This window comes from Rousettus aegyptiacus, unplaced genomic scaffold (assembly GCF_014176215.1).
Source record: "Rousettus aegyptiacus isolate mRouAeg1 unplaced genomic scaffold, mRouAeg1.p scaffold_m13_p_6, whole genome shotgun sequence".
NCBI classification, from domain to species: Eukaryota; Metazoa; Chordata; class Mammalia; order Chiroptera; family Pteropodidae; genus Rousettus; species Rousettus aegyptiacus.
Genome location: NW_023416309.1, coordinates 13,960,783 through 13,984,316, shown reverse-complemented (window position 1 = coordinate 13,984,316; position 23,534 = coordinate 13,960,783). Strand labels below are relative to the sequence as shown.

Below are 23,534 nucleotides of genomic sequence, written 5' to 3'. Positions count from 1 at the left end.
CTTCTGGTAGCCATTTTCCTACCATAATAGAGGCCAACTTGAAAACAAAGCCAATGCAAGAAATAGAACAGAGCTGAGAGAAACTGAGTAAAACCTTAATCCAATGGTATCTGAGGCCTGACCTACAATTGGATGTTTTAGCTATGCAAGCTAATAAATTCCCTTATTATTTAAGCAAATTAGGGTTTTCTCAAATTTTAGTTGCAAGTAATTGAACACATCTGAACTGATATAGTACCTGAGCTCTAGTCATTTTAGAATGGGCTCCAACTCAGCTCTTAACTGTTCTCTTGTTTTGAAACAAATTTCTAATTCCCAAAGGAAATGTATTTGTTTTCCAAAAGGAAAACAATGGTGCCAGGAGAATACTACATTTACCAAGCAACTGTTGTAATAAGAAAGCCTATTTTAGTTATTCATTTATTCATTCATTCAAATATTTATTGAGCACCTATAACATGCCAAGCATTGTATCAGGCATTGGAAATATATAGGTAAATAAGAGACAGTTACTTATTAATTTTGACAGCTATTTATGAATTGTTCAGCTCTTTCAGATTATTTAGTTCTCAATTTTCTGATATTTTGCCTTAGCAATGTATCATTCTTTGGATGTAAATAGCTTGAGTACTGAGTATCAAATATTTTCAAGTGCTATAGCTTGCAGGAAAATATCCAACAGCTCTTCTGTCAAGCATAGGAAATGTTTACAAATATAAAATATATTTTTACTAAAAACAATGTTATATTTCATAAGAATGTTTCTGTTTATAAACAAATAGCATTTGACTTGGCTGTCTGAAAGATTTGTAGAGTTTGGCCAGTCTATGCATTCTTCCACCCAAACGAACTTGCCAAGAGCTCAAACAAACCAGGCGAGAATGCCAGAAATCTCAACTTTACTTAGTGAAGCAAGACTCAAGAGTTTAGGACCCAGAATTCATTCAGTCTCGGAATTATAATATTTGGTGGGAAGAAATATTTTGTTCAGGAAGAAGCATTGGTAGAATCAGTGAGCCCAGATTCTAGTCCACAATTAACAGTAAAGCAGGGTGTCCCTAAGTGAATTGCTTTAATTTTTATGATAAATTTTGTTATTCTCCAAATTAAAAAAAAGAAGTCATATTGCGAATCAATTGAGATAGTTGTTTTTAAAGTTCTTGGAAAAGTATGAAGTACTTACTATGTTTATATGAGTAATCATCATTGGATGCTGTATAGTATAGAATTGTGTGAGGTTTTCTTTTGTTGTTTTTTAATCATAGAGCCAGAGTTGATGAATTTTAACATCTGTTTCAATAACTTTGAGAAAAACTATGAAATGAAATTATTAGTCTTAATCTTAATAAATACAGGGGGTAAAGAGAAGGATACTTACTTACAGCGGCTGTAATTAGTCTATGGTTAATGTTAATTTGTAAGTCAACCCTGAATTTAAAGAACACTGCTTCAAATTCTATATCACTTTAAGGAATATTTTTAATAGAGCTGCTGTGCTAAATTGGTTGCACTAATAGTCCCAATTTCTTTCTACTTTCTGTATCCACCCCAGTGTAGTAAAAAAAATTTACCTTGCCCAAAATGAGGTGTGGCTTTTGCTCTCAGTTTCTGAGAGGTAATCTCATGCCTGATACGTGTGATTTATTTGCCTGGGAGCCATGATTCACACTGGATAGTCTAACAATGTGATTTAGGGTAGGTATTGATTATACTCAATAGTCTAAGAGCAGGGATTGGTCACACCAGAAAGATTAACGGTGTGATTTAGGGTAGGGGCTTTGGATGATGGATCCTCAGTAAAAACTCTGGACACCAGTACTCTGGTGAGTTTTTCTGGCTGGCAACATCCTATATGTATTGTCATACATTGATACTGGGACAGTAATGCATCCTGACCATGGGGAGAGAATAATAGAAGCTCCATGTTTAGTATTTCCCTGGACTTCATCTATGTGCTTCCCTTGGCTGATTTTAATCTGTACCCTTTCCCTGTAATAAGCCATAACTATGAGTATAACAGCTTTCAGTGAGTTCCATGAGTCTTTCTATTAAGAGTGGTTTGGGGAACCCTTTGAACTTGCAATTGATATCAGAAATGAAGATTATCTCTGGTGGATACTGTTCCCTCTAACTTTGCAGTCAGCCTAAACCCCTCATAATACCCTTTGCCATGTAACCTTGTAAAAAAAACCCTCCCATTTTAACTCTGGGCCTGATCATCTGCTATCTTTGACTGTGATGCAAGCAGAGACTTGCATATTTGCACTTGCTCTTTTTCCCTTTGCCATCATCTTCAAAAGAATGTGCACGTGCTAGCTTACTAGAAACTGAGAGACACGTGGCACAGAGCCCACTCACCTCCATCATCCCAGGCAAGACCACTTTAGATAATCGACAATGTACCACTCTGAGATATATAAATGAGCCTGATCAAGATCAGCAGAATCATCTAGCCAATCACTCCAGGTATGTGAGTAATAAACCCTTGTATGTCTCTGTGATTTTGTAGTTGTTTTTGAAGCATTACTGTGACAATAGATAACAGATAACAGATACCACTTAAGCTTCCATTGTAAGGTAGGAATGAGGAGAGTATGGATAATGTAAATCAGGGGGAAAATCTCCAAATTCTTTTCATCCAACATTGAAAACTTAATGCTCATGTATTTTTATAATCCTTACATTATAAAATATTAGAAATTTGGGAATATCTCCAACTGAGGCCTTGAGCAGTAAAATAATCACCGGATTAGGTAACAGAAAAAAATTACATTTGCTCTGGGAATATAACTACACACAGTATATGCTTTGTCTAATACTCATAACTCCTCTGGATATTGGGGTATGGATGAAATTATACAAGACACTGAGAAGTGAAAGTTAGCTATAGTTACAACCCATTATTGAAAGCCTTTTGCCAAACTTTTTACTGATAATTAAACTGACAATTTTATACCTTTTTCTTTTTTATCTTCTGCCAAATTTCTGATGGAATTACTAGAAACTATAATGAAATGGCCCATGGGTAATCATTTTCTTTAAAAAGTAGGGAAGAGGAAAAGCAAATAATTCAATTACTAGGACATGGAAATCATACTCAGTGACTACATTATACTAATAAAATCATGTATTAAAATTAATTTTGATTTGGAATACCCTGGTTGTTCTGTTTCATCTTGTCTTCCAGTTAAGTACGGCCTTTAGCCTTGGTTCTATTCACTGCTGCGTGTTAGGTATTATTCCATGTTTGAGAAGATGGAGAAGGAACCCAGTTGTACTTTGCTCTTAAAGAGAAGCATAAGGAACTCCCAGTGTTTATGGTACCACTGACTATGCAAACAGACAGGGCTCTTAGCCTGTGGCTTATTTAATGGGCCCTCATGTAAACCCCTTCCCACCTCTGTCTACTAAGATCTATTTCTTGTCCCACATAAAGTGAGTCAATATCCAACAATAAGCCTGCTTTCAGAATAAACTTGTAATTTCTCTCCAAGTTTGCTCAGGTATGCCCTATATCCTAATGACCACTCCTGTAATTGGTCAAAGACTGAGTAAATGGGCTGTTGTCTCACATGCGTGCTTTTTCATGTACACACACATATACACACACGACATACACACATGTGCATGCATTATTAATTTTTTATGGCAGAGACAATATGTTTATTCACCATTGAATCCCCAATCCTAGAATGATGCATGCCACATGATAGACTTGCAGTGAATATCTGTTCAATAAATTAATAAATACATATCTTTAAATACATTTACTTTCACCACCTAAAGCTAGGCTTGGATTCAGTGATTTGAGGGTCAATTTGAATCCTTAAAAGAGTATACAGTATTGATTTGTAACATGATTAGCACATGCCATTGCTTTGAACTTAATCATGTCTGAGGAAAGACAATTTTTACCTCGACCTAAAAACTATGAGGATTATAGTTATTTATACCATATTTGTTATATTTAATAACCATGCATTATAACTGTTTAACACAGTTCATGATTTGGTTAAATATTTTTAACAGGTTTACTGAGCTGTAATTCGAATAATACACCACTTATCCGTTTAAAGTGTGCAATTCAACATTCTTAGGGGGTTCACGAAATTATGCAATCATCACCACAATCAATAATACATTTTCATCACTTAAAAAAAAACAAAATGAACATTTTATATAAATGCAATATGTGATCTTTGCAAATGAATTCTTTCACTTAGCATAATGTTTTCATGCTTCATCTATGTTGTAGCACATATCAGTACTTCATTCTTTTATATTGCCAAATAAAATACTATTGTATGAATACACCATATTTTGTGTATCCATTCATCAGTTGATGGACATTTGAATTGTTTCTACTTTTTGGCTATCTTGAATGATGCTGCTCTGAAAATTTGTGTACAAGTTTTTATGTGGACATGTTTTCATTTCTCTTGGAGATATATATATATATATATATATATATATATATATATATATATATATATAACAATGTATATACACACACATATATGTATATACAGGAGTAGAATTGCTGGGTCATTTGGTAAATCTATGTTTAACTTTTTGAGGAACTGCCAAACTGTTTTCCAAAGCAGCTACACCATTTACAATCCCACAAGCAGTATATGAGGATTCCATTTTCTCCACATCCTCACTACTCCTTGTCATTTTCTGCCTTTCTGATGTGGCCATCCTAGCGGGTATGAAGTAGCATCTCATTGAGATTTTGATTTGTATTTCTTTGATGGCTAATAATAATGTTGAGCATCTTTTCATGTACTTGTTGGTCATGTTTCTACCTTCTTTGGAAAAATGTCTATGCAGATCCTTTGCTCATTTTAAAATTGTTATTTATCTCCTTATTACTGAGTTATAAGTGTTCTTCCTATTTCTAAATACAAATCCCTTATCAAATGTATGGCTGGTAATAATTTTTCCCATTCTGTGGCATGTCTTTTCAAGTTGATGATATTGTTGGTAGCGCAAAATTTTTTTAATTTTGCTAAAGTCTGATTTTTTTCTTTTGTTACTTGTGCAAAAAAAGGTAACTGGGATTTTGACCAGGATAAACTAAGTTGTAGATCAGTTTAGGAAATATTGTCCTCTTTGTGATATTATTTTAATTTATGAACATGAAATTATTTCTATCATTCCAGTATTTTCCAATATTTATGTTCAGTTCCCCTGCTCCACATACTCAGTCAGAGATAAAACTCAGGTTTATAGTACATTATGATAGTCGAGGCTATAGGTCCTGTCTGGAGTCAGACAGGCTTGGGTTAAAATCCCAGTATGGACTAGCTATGTAATATGGACAATTTTTTTTACTTTCAAAGCCTCTGTTTTCTCATCTATAAAGTGAAAATAACAACACCCAGATTGTGGACTGTAGACTTCCCTCTGTATCCTCAGTTGGAAAAAGGCCAAGGGAGCTGTCTCAGACTTCTTTTATAAGAACATTAATCTCATTAACCAGGGCTCAGCCCACATGATCTAATCACCCTACTCCAAAGGCCTCACCTCCTTATAGTGTTATACAGGGCATTAGGATTTCAACATATGAATTTTGGGAGGATGCAAGCATTCAGACTATATCGCTATCTTTTTTATTATTATAGCATGTAACACTTCGTTGCTAAAAAATATAGTTATTTTGATTTTAAAAAAATTATTAGAGTCTAACCTTCCCTAAGCATGCTTTTCCATCTCTTTGGAATTCACTGACTTTATATTTTGTTTCCTTCAAACTTTTCCTGCCTTCCTTAAGGATTGTCAAAGCATGCCTCTGTCATACTTCCCAGAATCCTTCTAGAGACAGACTTTGATAAAAAGCGTAAGTGCTAATAGAGCGGTTCCCCATACCCCCACCAAAAAAAATGACTGGTCAGCTAATCAGAGCAATTATTACTTTTCCTTTCTGTATAACCTAGGTATACCTTAACAATGACATTAAAGTTTTAATAACTCTTATCTCCTACAGTCTTATCTCCACATCCAGAGTGATTTTTTAAAAATTTAAGTCAAATCATCTCATTTTCCTGTTTGAATTCTTCTGTAACATCCTATCCCTCTCATAGTAAAAACCAAAAGCATTACAATGGCTCTGTAAGAATTCTAAGACTTGTAAAGCTCTACATGATCTGGTGTTGGCTACTTTTTGAACTCCTCTTTAAACAATCATGCTTTGTCCTAGCCTTTCCTCAAACCTGCCAGGCACATTTCTTCCCCAGGACCTTTGTATTTGCTGATTTTTCTGCCTACAAATCTCTTTCCATAGATATCCACTTGGCTTCCTTCCTCAGTTCCTTCATGGTCTTCACTCAAAATATCACCTTATCATTGAGGCTGACTATATACATAGCAAAATCTTCTATGCTCTTATCTTCCTTAATTTTTCTCCATAACACTTATAACCACCTGACACATTGTACTTTTTTTAAATTTCTTTCCTTTTCTAGAATGTATGCTACACAATGACAGAAATTTTCATGTTTTCTTTTCTACTATATTCTGTGCCTGTAACAATACAGGCACATTTGGTATTCATTAAATATATGTTAACTGCATGGCCTTAAAACTGTCTTCTTGTATAAGCAAGTAACTTTAGTAGTAAAAAGAGAACAGCACCAAAGTAGTTTTATTGGGAAACTACTTTCATTCAAATGGAATCCTCTTGCCCTGGTCGATCAAGGGATGTAATCTATCATAAGTTCAAACACTTCTAGACACAGTCTTGTCCGTTTTAATCGGCAGAATTTCATGGAATGTTAGAACTAATTCTAAACTGGCCAGAGAATTAGAGATACGGAAAGGCTGAAAGTTATCTGGTTTCCTGCCCCAAACTCCTCCCTTTTCCCCACAAATACCTGTGTATGATAGACATTCTGTGTATGATAGGTTCTTGTTATTCAAAAATGGGTCTAAAGCAAATAATAACAAATGTTGGAGAGGATGTGGAGAAAAAGGAACCCTCACACTTTGCTGGTGGGACTGCAAATTGGAACAGCCACTTTGGAAAACAGTATGGAGGTTCCTCAAAAAACTAAGAATTGATCTACTATATGATCCAGCAATCCCTCTACTGGGTATTTATCCCAAAGACTTAAAAATCCATATCTGAAAAGATATTTGCACACCGATGTTCATAGCAGCATTATTCATGGTAGCTAGGACATGGAAGTGTTCTACGATAGATGATTGACTAAATAAACTGTGTACATATATACAATGGAATATTACTCAGCCACAAGAAGAGACGAAATACTGCCATTTGCGACAACATGGGTGGACCTCAAGATAATCATGCTAAGCGAAATAAGGGAGACAGAAAAAGTTGACAATCACATGATATCACTCATATGTGGGACATAAACCTAAAAGCAACAAATGAACAGGAGAAACAAACAGAAAATCATGGACATGGACTATAAGACCTACCAGAAGGCAGGGGGTGGGGTAGGAGGGGGGAGGTAGACGAGGTAAAGGGGGTTGAATAGGTGGTGACAGAAAGAATTTTAACTATGGGAGGTGAACACACAGTGTAAATATATATAGGCCTCACTGTTAAAGTGTACAGCTGAAACTTATTGGATTTCATTAACCAATGTCACCATAAAAAAAAAAAAAAAGTGGATCTAAAGCTACTTTGCCTTTTCATAAGACACAATAGTTCTTCTGGTAATGGATTCAGAAGATTTTAGAAGATCACGCTTCTGACAATCATGGCTAATTTTGCAGTTGGAGGGCATAGCAGTATGCCTAGAGATTGAACTATAATTCCCAGAATACTTCTCTAGGAGGATTCTGGGAAGTGTGGCAGAAGCATGCTTTTGACAATCGTGGTTAACTTTGAAGGGCCTGGTAGATGACATAAAGTTTGAACTACATTTCCCAGAGTGCATCTCTGGGAAGATTCTGGGAAGTGTGGCATAAGCAGCAATTGTCCCTCTGGGAAAGGAAGGCCCAACTTCCCAGGGAAGTTCGATGTTTCCTGGTTTCTGCTGATTATTGAGGCCTGTGACAGACAGCACTCCCAACAGAATTCAGAGTGAGTACAGCAGGACAGAAATCTGTTCAGGTTCTAAGTACAGGAGTGTTTTATGGGGACGCATAATCAGAACTTAAAAAAAAAAACACACACTTTGTTACAGCATTTTGCGATTTTAGCTTCGTCCCTCTTCCTTCTTGCAGAAACCAAAGAATGACCACAGCTTTGAATCATAACTTGTGGAAATATCTTATTAACTACAGCTAATAATTTTTGATACTTTTTGAAGAGTTGTTTAAAAATGGAATTTGCTAATTTCTCGGCATTGTGCCTGAATTATTTTTGAATTAAGAGAGGAAAACTTAGTTTTTAGAAAATAAACCATAAAGTTAGTCAGTTAGACCTTCAAATCTATATCCTAATGGCCCCTCAGTTTTGCATAATTCCCATTCTGGTCCACAGTAATGAAAAAAGACTCTCTGAAAAGGGCTCTCTCAAACACTATCAAATCGGGCCTCTTGGTGAAAGTAGCCAGAGATTCAAGATGGGCCTTTTTGCCATACTGTGCTTTATAAATTAACCTTTCTTCTATTAAGATGAACAGGATGAGAAACGTGTGAATAATTCATTATAGGAGGTTGAGAGAAATTGTTAATCATAAAGGACTTGCCTTATCATTTAATAGTTTCCAGTAAAAATAACATTACCTTTCATCTCTATCAGTCATTGTACTTTTTAAAAATTAAGTAATAGATGAATGTTGCAAAATACTTTCCCATGTAATTCTTATTAAAACATAAGCTGTGGAGCCAGATATCCCTGGGTTTGACTCTGTTGTTCCCTATATTGTGACCTCAGATTGATTAACTTCTCAAAGCTTTATCTTTCTGTAAAATGGGATAAATTCATTCATTCATTCATGCATATTGTGATAGGGACTGCGCTAGACACTGTAGATAGGGAAGATGCTATCATAAACTTTAAGGATTTTACAGTCTAACATCTGAAAATTAGGTAAGCAGATCCTGACATATTTGTAATATGCTTTAGATCCATATTCTCTCCTTCCTTTCCTTGTAAGAAGTGGGACAGAAGCCACGTTCTGACAAAGTTAGGTGACAGCCCCAGGTCAAGTTCAGTCAGTGAGAGAGCCAAGAATAAAAGTGCCTGAGTCTTTCCAGTGCTTACTTCTCTGACCCCTCCTTGCACTATAAACAAAATAAAAGGCCTGCCTGAGCTTGTAATATAAAGTAAAATAATGGCGCTAGTATTTTCTGCCAAATTTACTTTGCAAATAATGAACTTTTATCCTCAGTATATGCCATCAGGTATAAAATACAATAATAGTTGCCAGTTCAAACAAAAACAACTATTCTGTTTGTAATGTGGCATTTGAGTGGCTAGCTGAATATGAGTATGGTAGCATGTTTTACTAGTTGTTTACCAGCATGTTTATGAAATCTGAACCTTTGGGCCTATACAGTTTGAATAACACATCACACCGAAGATCCCCAAAAGACTGAAAAATCACAAACCATTTCAGAAAAAAAAGTAGCAGATTTTTCCTGCACTACATTTCTAAATAGTATAGGGATGTAAAAAATTATATTTTCATTCTAAAGGTAATCCCACACATCCTAATGACTTAAAAGAACCTCTTTTTTTGTACTGAGGTTCAATCTGAATGACTGTTTCAAAGAGAAAAGCAATAAATATTGCAGTTGGTTCACATAATACGTTGTGGTGATCACATTGTGGAGAATACTGTAAATGTACTATAATATTTAAAAAATTAGAACGGTCAAAAGTAGACTAAAATTACAATAAGTCAGCACAGGACATCAGACATTTTACAAAAGGAACAAGGACTATTAAATCTGAAAACACTCAATCTCTGTAGTGATCAAAGAAATATAAAAGTAAGTACAGCAATGTGTGGAAAGAGCCATATGATTTTAAAATAAATTTTGTCCTGATAATTCTACTTTGGGTAACTCATCTTAAAGAAGTAACTTGAAAATATCAGCACAGGGTTATTTAGGTGGTATTTTATTTCTGGTAATTTAAAATCAGAGCAAAATAAATGTTTAATATCAGGAGAATGTTTAGCAAAATCAGGATGAGTCTTCTTGAATGTAATATTATGTACCCCCCCCCAAATAATGAAGATGCTATAAAAACAGAAAACTGCTTATAACATTTTTCATAAAAGCAAGCTGAAAATTATGTCCTCTGATTATAATTATATAAAAGTTATATCTGTAAAAAGACTAGGAAATACATACTAAATTATAAGATATATTTATGTGGTGATATTATGAGTGTCCTCACAATTCTGTTTTCCAAATGTCCTGTAATATAGTTAATTTTATAATTTAAATGATCTATTTGAGAAAAATACAGTTAAAGCTGAATTTTAAGGAAATTGTTTTCTCTTCTTTGACTTTTAAATAGTCTCTATATTGTTTTTATATAAGAGGTATATAAAAATATATAAGGGACCACTTAGAAAAGGAATTAGACTTACTCATTGTCTATCAGGATAGGACTGTACCAATAAAGGTACAATTCTCAGTTAAAATAAGTCTTAGTTTCCTTTTGATTACTGATATTTTTTAAAAGCTACATCAAGAACTTTATTATGTTTTCTACAAACTCTGAGACCATTCAATGGGGTGGCAGGTCATGAAACTCCACAATGGGTGAGGTTAATTTAGTAGCAAAAACTAGGCCAAATGTCGGCCAGCTAAGTGCAGTGGGCCACACAGGTTAGTTGGTAGTCATACCTATAACCAAATAGCCCTTACAGTTCTTAGGATTCAACGAGTTCACCAAAGAAATTCCTTTTGGCTCTCAGGAAATGTAATGAGGTGTTACTGGGAACAATGACCTGGAAATAGCCTCATTGTACAGTTAGTCCCAGGAACTACTATCATAGTTTATTTTATTGTAAAAGGAGTATGTACACATGTTGAAACTTTTTTAAAGGTGCAGAAATGTATAAACTAAAAATTATAGGTGCCCTTTTCAATCACTGTCTCTATCCTACTCTCCCAAATAGTCACTGTTAACGGTTTGGCATGTGTACTTCTAGTCACTTTAAAAATAAAAATACCTATCTAATTTATGTATTCTGGTATGTGTGTGTGTGTATGCGCACGTGTGTTTGTGTGTGTATACACATACATATACATATATATGCATATATATGTATATATATATCCTTCTTTATAAATTAATTAGATCATGCTAAACCAACCAAATGTTACTTGCTTTTCTTATGTAATATATTCTGAATATCTTTCCCTCTTACTACATATATATTTTTCTACTGTTACTTATGTTTATTTTTAACAGCTATGTATTATTCCCTTTTATTATAATTTTCAATTAACATTTCTGTACATATCCTTTCCTTCTTAGGATAAATTCCTAGAATTTCTAGGTGAAGGGAAATGTTTATTTAACATTTTGATAGATATTCCAAAATTGCCCTCCAAAAGTATTGTACTGATTTACATTCTCAGAGCTGTATAGGAGACATAAACATTGACTTTAAATACATTCTTTCTGCATATCACACAAGTCTTTTGGTTATTAAAATAGTGATTATACTTTTAATACCCTCCTGGAATGCTTTGTAACCCACGTATCACATATCGCCTTCCGTGAAAGTTGTTTATTTATTTTCTCTCTCCTGCTGGAGTCCCTTGCAGGGAGAATTTTCATCCTGTACATTTTTGTATTCCTTAAGGGCCCTTGCATAAAGTCAGTACTCAGTAAATACTTTGTTGAACGTCATTTGCTAAATATAATTTACCCTTGGCTAGGATAAAGGTAGCAAAAACTGTCCAAGGATTAGTCATTGGTGTTTCAAAATTATGCAACCAAAAAGTAGGCCTAAACTTTAGATGTTCCTCAGTGTTTTAGTATCAAAGCTTGCTTTCCTTGGGCTCAGTAAAAAGGGTGGTTGGTTATTTAACTGTATTGATTTTTTTGTTTCAGTGGAACTTCTTGACTTTTTATCGTTAATGTGAAATATAATTTTCATAGGAAATAAAATATTGATATATAATTTAAAAAGAATCACTGTTTGAAGAGTTTATTCTTAAGATAGATCATTTTTTTCCTCTCACAATGAGATGCAAAAAATAGAAAATATTTTAGATCCATGTAGATTTACAGAGCTACATTTTGAAATATTTTCTGAATAGCCATGATTTTACATTTTTCTTATCTACAGGATTCTTCCTACTTCATATTCAGAAGGAGTTTGGTTTCATGTATTCTGAGAAACTTGGCTGCATTACTTTGGAGACACTCCCAGGCTTACTTGGTCTATTATAGTAATTCTAGCTGCTGTAACAAACTGAAATTTCAGTGGCTTCCTACAGTAGAAGTTTCTCACCCACAAATTGTCTTTGGTTGGTGAGTAGCATTTCTACATGTAATAGTTCAAGGATCCAAGCTTCTCCATCTAACAGCTCTGCCATTTCAGAGTCTTCCAAGCAGAAGGGGAAAAGAGGATGGAAAATGTTTACCCACTTCTTAACTGCTTCAGCCTAGAAGAGGTACACATCACTCCACTTACATTCTATTGCTAAGATTTAGTTTTGGCCCTACTTAGAAACAAAGGAAGAGAGAAATGTAGGCCTTGGCTTGGCAAGTACCTCCCAGCAACAATTCCACAAAATGGAAAGACAAGCCATATTTCTTGGGGACTGTTTGCTGATTCTCAAAACAACACATTAGGTAGGCAGAACAGGTTTTACTTTTGTAGATTAGAAAAGAGGCATTGAAAAGTTAAAATCCCACTGCTAGTTAGTGGAAGAATAACAATTTAGAAGCCAGATCATCTTTTTCTGGCTTAAAGGATAACTCTCTTGGTGATTCATTACTTTAAATTGCCTACTATAATTTAACTCTTTTTTCTTCTAAGGAACTGACAATGTCCCTGTATTGTGGAATTGCTTTCAGGAGAAAATCTTTTTGGTGCTATAGGCTGCTATCAACCTACATCACTAAGACCCGGTGAGTTTTGACCAAACTGAACTCTGATTATTCTATCTTTGGCCCATTAAATTATAAAAATCTCAAAATTCTATATTGAGGATTAAGGTCATATGATTATATATAAGGATATTCATTGAATATTATAATTGGAAAAATTCTAAACAAACTAAATCTCCAATAATATCTAAAATATCTGACATACTTAAAATATAATTTCTATGAAGATAGGAACTTTATCTCTTGCACTATGGTACTCTTAGTGCATAAAATAGTACCTGGACATAGTAGGCACTAAAGTATTATTGATAAAGGACTTCTTTATCTCAGTCTGGACATACCTGAAATATGTGAATTTGAAATCACACAGTTTTGGGGTTTTAATTTGTACTTTCTATATGGTATGGCTCCAAAACCCCTTACCTAAGAAAATAATTTAAGTAGTAGTCCTAGACTTATAATACTCCTGGGGCCCCTTGGGAAGCAAATGTCAAACTCCTCTAGAGGGCTACATTCACAACCAGGACTTCCCATGTGGAAAGCTCTATCAAACATGAGTGCCTAGTTCAAAATTTAAAGGCACATAAGTGTATAATCTTATATGAGAAAGAGTGAGAACACAACAAAATTGCAGTACTTGTTTTAGATATTGTTGGGCATTTAGGTTATTTGCAGTTCTTGGGCTAAGACTCTGAGAATAATAACAAAATTATTAGTCTAAAAGGTGAGTATGTTAAAATGATAAATATATTTAAAAATGTATCAAAATCATGAGAAATGAATAAAATTCTATCAATAAGAAATATGGTGTGAAAACATTTTAATCTGTTTCAGAAAAAAAGGCTACGAATTAGTAGGTATGATTCTAAGTAGACCTATATATGTATAGATGCATAATACTGATAGTTTGGAGCATTCCAAGGTATAAACATTGATCATCTCTGAGCTGTGGGATTCTTGGTTTTCCTTTTTTGAAAAACTGATTGCTGTATTTTCTGATTTTTATAGACAATTTTTTACTTTTATAAAAATAAAAAAAAAGTTTAAGTTCGATCTTAGTTTTATGGTTTCCATGCAATTTATAACTAAAGGGGAAAGTGAATTTTTAGAAAATGTATTTCTGATCAAGAAGAATATAAGAAAATTTTGGATCTCAGTCCCAGTTCCAGAGTCCCCAGGTTTAAGACCTTAACCTGGGTGTTTTGCTTTTTAGGGTCATTAGGGCAAAGTACCGGTTGTACCACTCTTTTTGTTCTTTTACGAAGGCAACTGTTTGTTCTATTGTTTATTTTTGGTAGCTTCTGAGTGGCACATGTCTCTCCTTTGACATACACTGAGTCTTTGCCCCAGGAGGCTGTAGTCACTCATAAGTTTAAAAATATCACAAGTATGAATATCTCAGGTTTCTTTTGTCTGGTGTTTATAAAGAGATCATTGTAACCCCTTTTATCACAGTCAAAAATAGGTTCTTAAAGATGTTGCTGGGGTGTATTTATCATTTTGCTTTATAATGTTATGTTGAGCTAGTTCTGCCCACTGGTGTTACAAAAAAAGCTCCCTAGTCCTACAGAAGATATCTGTAAACTGTGTTTCCCACCTAAGTTACAAAATATGCCATATACCCAAGAGTCTGTTTCAGGGCTTTCAACAGGCAAAAACAGTTATCCCTAAGGCCCCAGAAGGAGATTCCACAGCCATTCCCCATTGAATCATGCGGACCCTGACCTGATTCCCAAGGCTCTTGAAATGATAGACTTAGGCCATCCTTAATGAAGGTACCAGGAAAGCCTATAACTTGTCCCAGTACTATTTCTTTTAGATAAGTTAATTATATAATGTTCTCTTTTCTACATTTTTATTTTGGCTACTGAAAATATTACTTATTAAATAATGGCTTCAAGTAATGCCTTCACTTTCCCATCAGTGGTCCCTTTGGTAAAGATAAGGAGCAAATGGTGTCCACCTGGGGGACTAGATGTTTGAAACAAGAGTAGATTGAAGATAAAATTTGCTCTTTATCTTCCCTAGATTGAATGAGAGTTACCGAAGGTATTAGTTTGCTCTTTGTCAGCAGTATCGAAGTCTGCTCCCATCTCTCGGTATTCTGTGGTTGATGTTTTATCACTGTACTTGTTTTTTTTTCAATCCACTGCACGTAAATTCTTGCCTCACAGTGTAATATTGGGAAAGTACCTTGAGGTTCAATTCAGTAAATATTTATTACCCTTAAGGTTCAATTCAATAAATATTTATGGAATTGAGCCATTCGATATGCTAATTACTGGAGATACAGAACTAAGGCAGACCCTGCCCTTAAGGAGATCATAGTCTTTCAGAGGAGACAGACAAATGAAGATAGTACAACACATGTGCACCCACAGAAGTATTGGCAAGGTATACTGTAGGACAAAGGAGATAATGATTGCCTGTAGCCACCTCAAATCCTTTATATAGAGCAGTTTAGGATGTAAATAAATAAAAAATGGAAATAACTATGGGAGAAGAGGGATGCAGGAACAGAATTCTCAAAGATGAATGCTATACATGTAACTAAATGTGGTTTTGTAATGCTTAATTTCTCAAAATACAGGTATTTATTTGAACTGAAGGAAGATGATGATGCATGTAAAAAAGCCCAGCAGACAGGAGCATTTTACCTTTTTCATAGCCTGGCTCCTTTGCTTCAGCAATCAGAACATCAATATCTGCCCCCCCAGCATAGCCTATTAGGTAAGTCCTAAGTGGACCAGTAGAGTTGATCCCACTCAGCAGAATTCAGTCCATATTGAATCCCTGACAAGGATCTTCCAACTTTAGAGTCCATATATTTCAAACTGCTTCTGCTGATTATTTAGTGTATAAACCTGTGTTGCCCAGTCAAATGTTTGGTGATGGTATGAACCACTACTGCCTTAAACCAGGGGTGGGCAAAACTGCTGTCCAAATTGGAACTTGCTATGTTCTGTAAATAAATTTTTATTGGAACACAGCAGCACTCATTCATTCATTTACAGATGGTCTATAGCTGCTTTTACTATAATGGCAGAGCAGAGTAGTTGTGACAGAGACTATATGGCTCAAAAACCTAAAAGATTTTGCCAACCCTGGCCTTAGACCAGTGATTTCCAGCCTCCGTGGAGTCGAACACTGTTAAACTGGCCAAGATGTACATCATGATTTCATTTCTCCTAGAAAGGTCAAAATGAAATGTGAATTAAAACTAATTTAACTCAAGCACTCTTTTAGGGTAAATAACTGGAGATACCTAAGCCATTGGGATTTGGCTTTCAAGATTCTAACCTTAGTTTTATGTGTCACTATACATTGATTTCTAAATACATTGACAGTGAATTTCCTCCATGAGTCAATGTTGGAGTACTTGGATAGGTAGTTTCTGGCAGTGCAGAATATAAGGATGCCCACAGTAGGCACTAAACATTTTGAGATTTAGCAATGTTTTGTTGTATTATGAACTTGGATAGGTAGTGCAGAATATAAGGATGCCCACAGTAGGCACTAAACATTTTGAGATTTAGCAATGTTTTGTTGTATTATGAGCAAATAAATATGAGTCTTTTATGCACAGGAGGATAGGTTTTCACCCTATATAGCATTTGTTTTATATAAATTGGGATCTCACTCAGATGAGATCCCAATATTCTACTTTGCCCCCCAAAACAGCATAATCTGGAGACTAAATTATAGTACTTATTTGGTCTCTACCATTTTACTTGTGACACTTTTTTTCTCTAGTGCTATAATAAGTTAACTTTTGAACTAGAGATACGATCAGAGAGTAATACAGTGTTACATAGAATTGCTTCTTTAAAATCCTCAGATTGCTGATGAGAAAATGGAGGCCTAGAGAGGTTAAGTGGTTAGACCAAGATTATGTAGCTAATTAGCTGCAGGGCAGTGGCTGGAAGCCAGTATACCTATTTTAAGCTGAAGTAGATGATTTCCTATAAATTTCATATAGATTTGGTGGTTTAATTAAAGCCCATATTTTTCTCTGTTCTCATTTTCTGTTTCTTAGAGTTGGAAAGGCTCCTGCGTAAGTTTGGACAGGACACACAAAGAGTAGAAGATTCTGTGCTGATTGGATGCTCCGAACAGCATGAAGCATGGTTTGCTCTGGATCTATGTCTAAACGGCTCCTCTTCCATAAATGGTACATAGCATTATTCCTAATGGGTATTTTGCCGTGGTTCTGACTTTAGGATTTCACATGATAGTAAAATTTCAAAGAAAAGTTTATGAATACAGAAAGGTTATCAATTTTCTATTTTTTTAAAGTTAGGACATAAAAAAATACTACCATCTAATATCATCATCACTTAAAAGAAAATAAAGGACATTTTAAAGTTTTCTTTCTAAGCTAGGTGGTGGGTACACAGATGCTTATTGTATTATTCTCTGTACCCTTATACATTTTATCTGTCTTAACTATTTCATAAGAAACATTTTAAAATTTAAGACATCATTCTTAGTTCTCTTATCAAACAAGTGAATAAACATTTTACCTTGGAGTAGATCTGGGTCTTCAGACCTGCATTTGAGAACCAGTTTACTATAGCCTCATGGCTCCTATTAGGCTTTTCTTCTCTTTCGGGACATGGGTGCAAACGTAATGATGCTGGAATGAAGTTCAGATAGCTTAGAGGTGCCATTTCATCCCTTTTCCAGGGATAGTGTATGGCTAGTGCAAATTTTCTTATTGCCCTGACGAGGATCTTGTGATACAGTACTATGCTGTAATGTTTCCCAAATTTTCCTGAATATAAGAATCACCTGGTGCTTGTTAAAAAATGATTTCTGGGCCTCACACACCTGCTGTTCACAGTCTCCATGTAGGGGCTTGGGAACTTGTGTATTTTTTATTTTCCCTAGTTGAGTATTATTAGGAGATTTGGGAAACACTGTTCTAACAGGATATACTTGAGAGAGGCCCCAAAGCAAAGTTTGACATTTGTCTCATTTTTTTTCTTTTTTTCTAATTTTTCTAGCTTCCTTACAGAAACCTGAAATGGAGATGGAGCTCAAGGGATCTTTCGTTGACTTGAGAAAGGCTCTCTTTTGGCTGAATGTGAAGGATGCCTCCTTGCTATCCACGGTAGATTCTGATTTCTCAGTTCTGTAGGAAATTTAGTAAAGCAGTCTATAAGGGCAAATACATGCACGCATAACAGACGTAGAGCTACATTTGATTTCTTCTTTGGCAGATTATAGTTCTTCCTACAAACCTTGGCAGAACGACAATGTGCTGTAGGGACATTTCTTGTTCTTTCTTTTGCCCTTATTTTTGACTGGATCGCTGTCAGGACTCTTTTCTCCTAAAGACATGGCAATGAGATCTATCAGCTTTATAAATATTTTTAATGACCCATAGCATGACATATACAGCATTGTGTTTTTCTTAAGAAAAATTATTTTTTATTGCTTTAATGACTTGTCCTCACAGCCTTACATTTCACTTGCTAAAGTGCTTTCAATTGTCTACTTAAAGAGATATCTCTAAACATTTTTTATTTGCAAAAAAAATATCCAGCTTTATTGGGGAGGAATACATGTTGGGGTGTTCAACTATATTGGAAATGTTTTCTTTTTAATCTGGGTCTTAAGTATATAGGTGTTAATACTTTACATATTATATATATTTCAAATAATTTTAATAAATTCAAAAATATGCTTTTATTCATATGTCAGGTGCTGGAGGAATATGTTCAGATAGTTTCCTTATTTGGATGTTTAAACAGTTAATAACCATTTAAAGTAGATGAGCTGGAAAGGGATTAGCATTTCCTTTTGAGTTTCTCTAAATTCTAGGTCCAGCACTCTTACAGATGAGCCTTACATTCTCTCCAAACGAAACCACGCCCATCCTCGTATTCCTAGGCTCAGGCGCTCCTCCGTTGGCATGATGCTCATCAGTTCTGCAGTAGAAGTGGGCAGCCCACCAAGAAGAACGTCGCAGGCAGCAAGCGTGTGTGCCCTTCCAATAAGATCATCTATTATCCACAGGTAAGAATTGCTTTAAAAGGACAGTAATCCAAGAAGGCTGTGCGCTACTCTGTTCTGGGGATGGAAGGCTGTACAATTAAAAAGATTTCCTTAATTATTTATTCCTTCATCCCATTAACAGACCCCCAAAGCCCTAGCGTCTAAGTTTCCATCCCCTTTTCCTAGATGGCTCCTGTAGTGATCACTCTGGTGTCAGATGGGACTCGATGCCTGCTTGCCCGCCAGAGTTCCTTTCCCAAGGGAATGTATTCTGCCTTGGCAGGTTTTTGTGATATAGGTAAGGAGCTAGGGCATGTACAGATAACATGGAGGACACAAAAGCTTATCAACAGTAGTTATTTGACTTGGAGTCTCAAGCACATTCTTCCGTCCTGACAAAATGGCATTGTAATTTTCCAATATTTTATAGGCAAACTTTCAAACACACAGCATAGTTGAAAGAACTATACAGTGAAAACCTATACACTCAGCACCTAGATTCTGTAATTTTTTTACACTTACTTTATCACATACCTATCTATTCATTCCTCTATCCATCAGTCTTTCTTGATGTGCAGATTGCAGAAGTTAGTATACTTCTCCCTAAATAGTTCAGCATGCATAATATTAACTAGAATTTAATATTTATTTAAAGGGTTTTTTTCCTGTTTATTGGGGTAAAATTTGCAAATAGTGAAACATGGCATTAGAATTTTATTAAAGCTGAGGGCAGCAGTAACCTCTCCACTGTCACTTTTTATTTTGCATTATAACTAACTTTGTAGGTTTAAGTATGATAGTTTAGCACCCAACTCCAGACTTGGGTTGTAGACTCAGAAATTTAAGGCTCCCCGAGTATTTCATTGACACTTTGGGGCCAGTTCTGTGCTCCTTTCACAAATGGGCATCTGTATCACCCTTCCTACTACAGGGCTGTCCTGAATTAATTTGAGTGCTTGTAGGTGAAAGTGTGGAAGAGGCTGTCCGACGAGAAGTTGCAGAAGAGGTGGGATTGGAGATAGAAAGACTGCAATACTCTGCATCTCAGCATTGGCCCTTTCCTAATAGCTCACTCATGATTGCTTGTCATGCAACTGTGAAACCAGGGCAAACAGAGGTAAGTTCTGATGCTTCTCTTATGCTTTGATATTCCCTTTGCCTCATCCAAGCTTGTCAGTAGGTGCTTATTAAGCCCTTGTCTGGTCCAGCAATGTCTAGATTATAAAGGGATGTATAAACTATGATTTAAACCCTTAAGGAATTTGCAATCTCATAAAGGAAACAAATAATCACCATAAAAACTGGGAGTGCCAACATGATCACCATTCATCCTTCATATATTTCAATCATGAGAATTTATCTTTCATCATCAGGACTTAACAGAGCATCTTATGTAGAGTACGCACACAATAAATATATTAAATTTAATGACTGATTTCAGGATTGAGCTTATTGCTCAAGTCAGTTAGGATGTTGCGGATTAGTAATTATGCTTAATAATTATGAATTATATAATAATTAAAGGAACTTCTGCTTGAAAGGGACTTAGATATTGTATTATCCAACCTCATCTTCCTCGTCTGTAGCATCCCTGACAGATGATGTGGTCCCTATCTGCCAGTCTGTCTATTGTGTGTTTTGGTTTCTATACAATGAATATCTAATCTGTCTCAGCTTCCCAGTTTGTATTACTTTGCTTCTTACAAAGAAGGCACTATAATTTTATCATTAATTAACTTTTATCCTTTAGAGTGACATTTGTATGTTCTTTTAAATTGAAAGTTATACAACCAATAGAGGCACAAAGAAAAACAAGTATTATTCATAATTTACCCCTCAATGTTAACCACTCTTAATATTTGTAGTATTTGTTAAGTAATACTTAATAAAATAGTATTTGTACTTCCAGAATTTTTTAAATGAGGTTTAAAACTATTTTTAAAATGTATATACATAACTCTCATCTCTTAATTATGCCTCTTTTGTTTCGGGACAACATATAGAACTGATTATCTCCCAATACTGTGGATCCTGGGTATTATCTTCTAAAATTGTTCAGTTCTGGAGCCATTTTCTCACCTTTGGCCATAGTATTCTAAATTTTGTAGCTCCTAACCTTACATTCTGTTTTTCCTTGTCTTTCAGATCCAGGTAAACTTCAGAGAACTAGAAGCAGCTGCCTGGTTCAGTCATGATGAGGTGATCACAGCCCTGAAGAGAAATGATCCACATACTCAGCAACAGAATGGGGCTTTCCCATTCTGGTTGCCCCCCAAGTTAGCCATCGCCAACCAACTGATTAAAGAGTGGGTGGAAAAATCGACCTGTTCTTCTCTGCCTGCTTAGCTCAGATCAGGCCACGTAGATTCCCTCCACAGTATCCTGGAGAGGCATATCAGAAATCAGCTGATAACAGGGAGGTAACAAAAGGCCATCTCCAGGCTAACCTCATAAGGCAGAAGATAAGCCTACAGCGAGACACCTCTACAAGCAGTGTTAAGGAAAGAAGTTGCTACTCATAGGCAATCAAAAATGCCAGTGTGAGAAGAAAAACTGATGAGATGACAACTGTCAAAATCAGAAGAAAGGCTGAAGTGTTAGTTTGGATATAGGCCCTTGTTCACCCATTTTCTTCTAGGCCTTAGAAGCAAACATATTTTGGCATATGGCTTGTTAATGGTGGGTTTATAATAAACTACCAAAATGTGCCTGGTATAGTTTTGGTTAAAACTTTTACCTTAGTATTGAAAATATATATAGCAAACCTCAACTCACTGAGTTATTTTTTATTCTCATAGAATTAAGAAAAATAGCATGACATAACATTTTTGAATTCATGTACAGGTAATTAAGTTGTACCTGGTAGTTAAATAAAAGTCATATTTCTTTAAGTCATCTGAAGGGATGAGGAAAATGGGAGCTAAGGTTTTCCTCAGAGTACTCTGTAATCAGATGCAATGGTGTTCTACTGAGGTAATTGCATCCCAGTGGGGCCCAAGATGTAAGTTTTTTTTTGCTGTTACTTACTCAATTTGTAACCCAAAGAAAAGATTATCACTTTGCCATTCCTGTTTTCCTAAATGTAAAATGGTTGCTGCCATCTGCATGTCAGTAAGTGCTGTAACTTCAACTAAAAGATTAGTGAGGATGAACCATTTCTTGAGTTTTAGGCGATAAACTAAATTTAGGATTTCTCATCATTCCTAGATGCCATTCTATCCCTTGTCACAGGGAAGACAAGGAAGAAATAAAATAAATTTATATACCTTTGTTCAGGTGTATTTTTGTCTTATGAAGTGAGGAAATTGCAGAAAGTGAGAATTTGAAGGAGGGAGGGGAGAAAAAGAATCTCTTTATTAGTGTGACAAATGTTCCAAGTTTGTAGAACAACTGAAGCAATGTGCACAAGAAATACTGTTAGAGGTCAGTTTGAAAAGAGGAATGGCTGAGGAAAGAGTTGTATCCTCGGGTGATTTTAGGAACTAACTTGTGATTAAAGACACAAGTGAGAGACTCTAAGATTACTCACACATCAAGGTCCCATTAGACTAAGAAAAAGAGATTCTAGAACTTGAAAAGTTGAAGCACCGAATTTCCTTTTGATCCCAAAAGGTCATTGCTCTCACTATTGCCAGTAAACCATCATTGCTTTGAGAGACGTCAAAGTGCCTTCATTATGAAATGTTGAGGGATATGTGATGGGACTTGATTGTCATGTTACATTGGCGGCTTGCCCTGACCTGAGTTGAACCCAGCATGTAGAAGGAAAAAGCACTCTCCAAAGAGAAGTCCCGAGATTTCTTCATATCTAGCAGTTAGGCGAAAACAGTTCAGGGTCCATGTGTATTACTGTCTCCCAATCTTTTCTATCTCTATGTGGGTGTGTTTGTGAGTACATGTGTACACATCCCTAATCTGAAAATACAGATAGAAAGGGGAGTGTGCGGGATTCCTGGTTACGAGTTTCTCCAATTTCCATGGACTAACTGTTTGCTTTTGGATTAGTGTGCTGTTTTGGAAAAGAAAAGATGAGAGTGGCTAATAGGAGGAGCTAAAAAATTGAACTTTGTTTCCCAGCAGTGAGTGGGAGATCTGAAAGTTGAGGCAAAAGAGGACAGGACTAGGGTAATGAAAATGGCAGACAAATAAAGGAAACAGGTACAGGGCTTACCTGGCTAGAGAATATTTATGTGGCAATGAATTATGAAGGTGCTAAAAATAAAAAGAAGCTAGTGGGTCCATGAAGTAGAATAGTAAAGACAGGTAAAGTGTGTAAACAAATGTATTTGTCACTAGAGTAAGCCTGGCTCAAGGTCATTCCTGATAAATGGAATAAAAAAGCAACTAATTCATTCCTTATTTTTGACTACCTTCTTTTTTTCTACCCAACATTTAATCTTCAATTAAAAAAAAAAAACAAAAAAACAACTTAATGCTCCAAACATAGAGTGTGTAAATCTCATTCTGGGAGTTTGATCCCCTCTTGCTGACTTCAAATCCTTGTATGTACCCCTCGGAGATCACAAAG

The 23,534-nt window shown here is 35.4% G+C and overlaps 2 protein-coding genes across 9 annotated transcripts in view; one reads left to right on the top strand and one right to left on the bottom strand.

The window, feature by feature from the left end:
• The first annotated feature begins 7,946 nt into the window (after positions 1–7,946).
• NUDT13 (nudix hydrolase 13) lies at positions 7,947–22,276 on the top strand. 8 transcript variants are annotated; one of them, XM_016156930.2, is made up of 11 exons: positions 7,948–8,056; positions 12,240–12,424; positions 12,495–12,567; positions 12,936–13,027; positions 15,597–15,736; positions 17,043–17,177; positions 18,013–18,119; positions 18,902–19,027; positions 19,193–19,304; positions 19,969–20,123; positions 21,152–22,276. In XM_016156930.2, the coding sequence occupies exons 3-11, from the start codon at positions 12,523–12,525 to the stop codon at positions 21,350–21,352; spliced, it is 1,113 nt and encodes a 370-aa protein (XP_016012416.2). In that variant the 5' UTR covers positions 7,948–8,056; positions 12,240–12,424; positions 12,495–12,522; the 3' UTR covers positions 21,353–22,276. The 8 variants fall into 8 exon arrangements, 7 of the variants coding, with proteins under 7 accessions (XP_016012416.2, XP_016012418.2, XP_016012419.2 ...); XR_004951576.1 differs by lacking the exon at positions 19,193–19,304 and having other exon boundaries at positions 7,947–8,056; positions 21,152–21,287; XM_016156932.2 differs by lacking the exon at positions 12,495–12,567.
• ECD (ecdysoneless cell cycle regulator) overlaps positions 18,946–23,534 on the bottom strand; it is a 32,107-nt gene continuing 27,518 nt past the window's right edge. Inside the window, exon 14 of the mRNA XM_036223603.1 lies at positions 18,946–19,095. Coding sequence (XP_036079496.1) covers positions 19,072–19,095 — 24 coding nt within the window. The 3' untranslated portion in view covers positions 18,946–19,071. The remainder of the gene's footprint in view (positions 19,096–23,534) is intronic.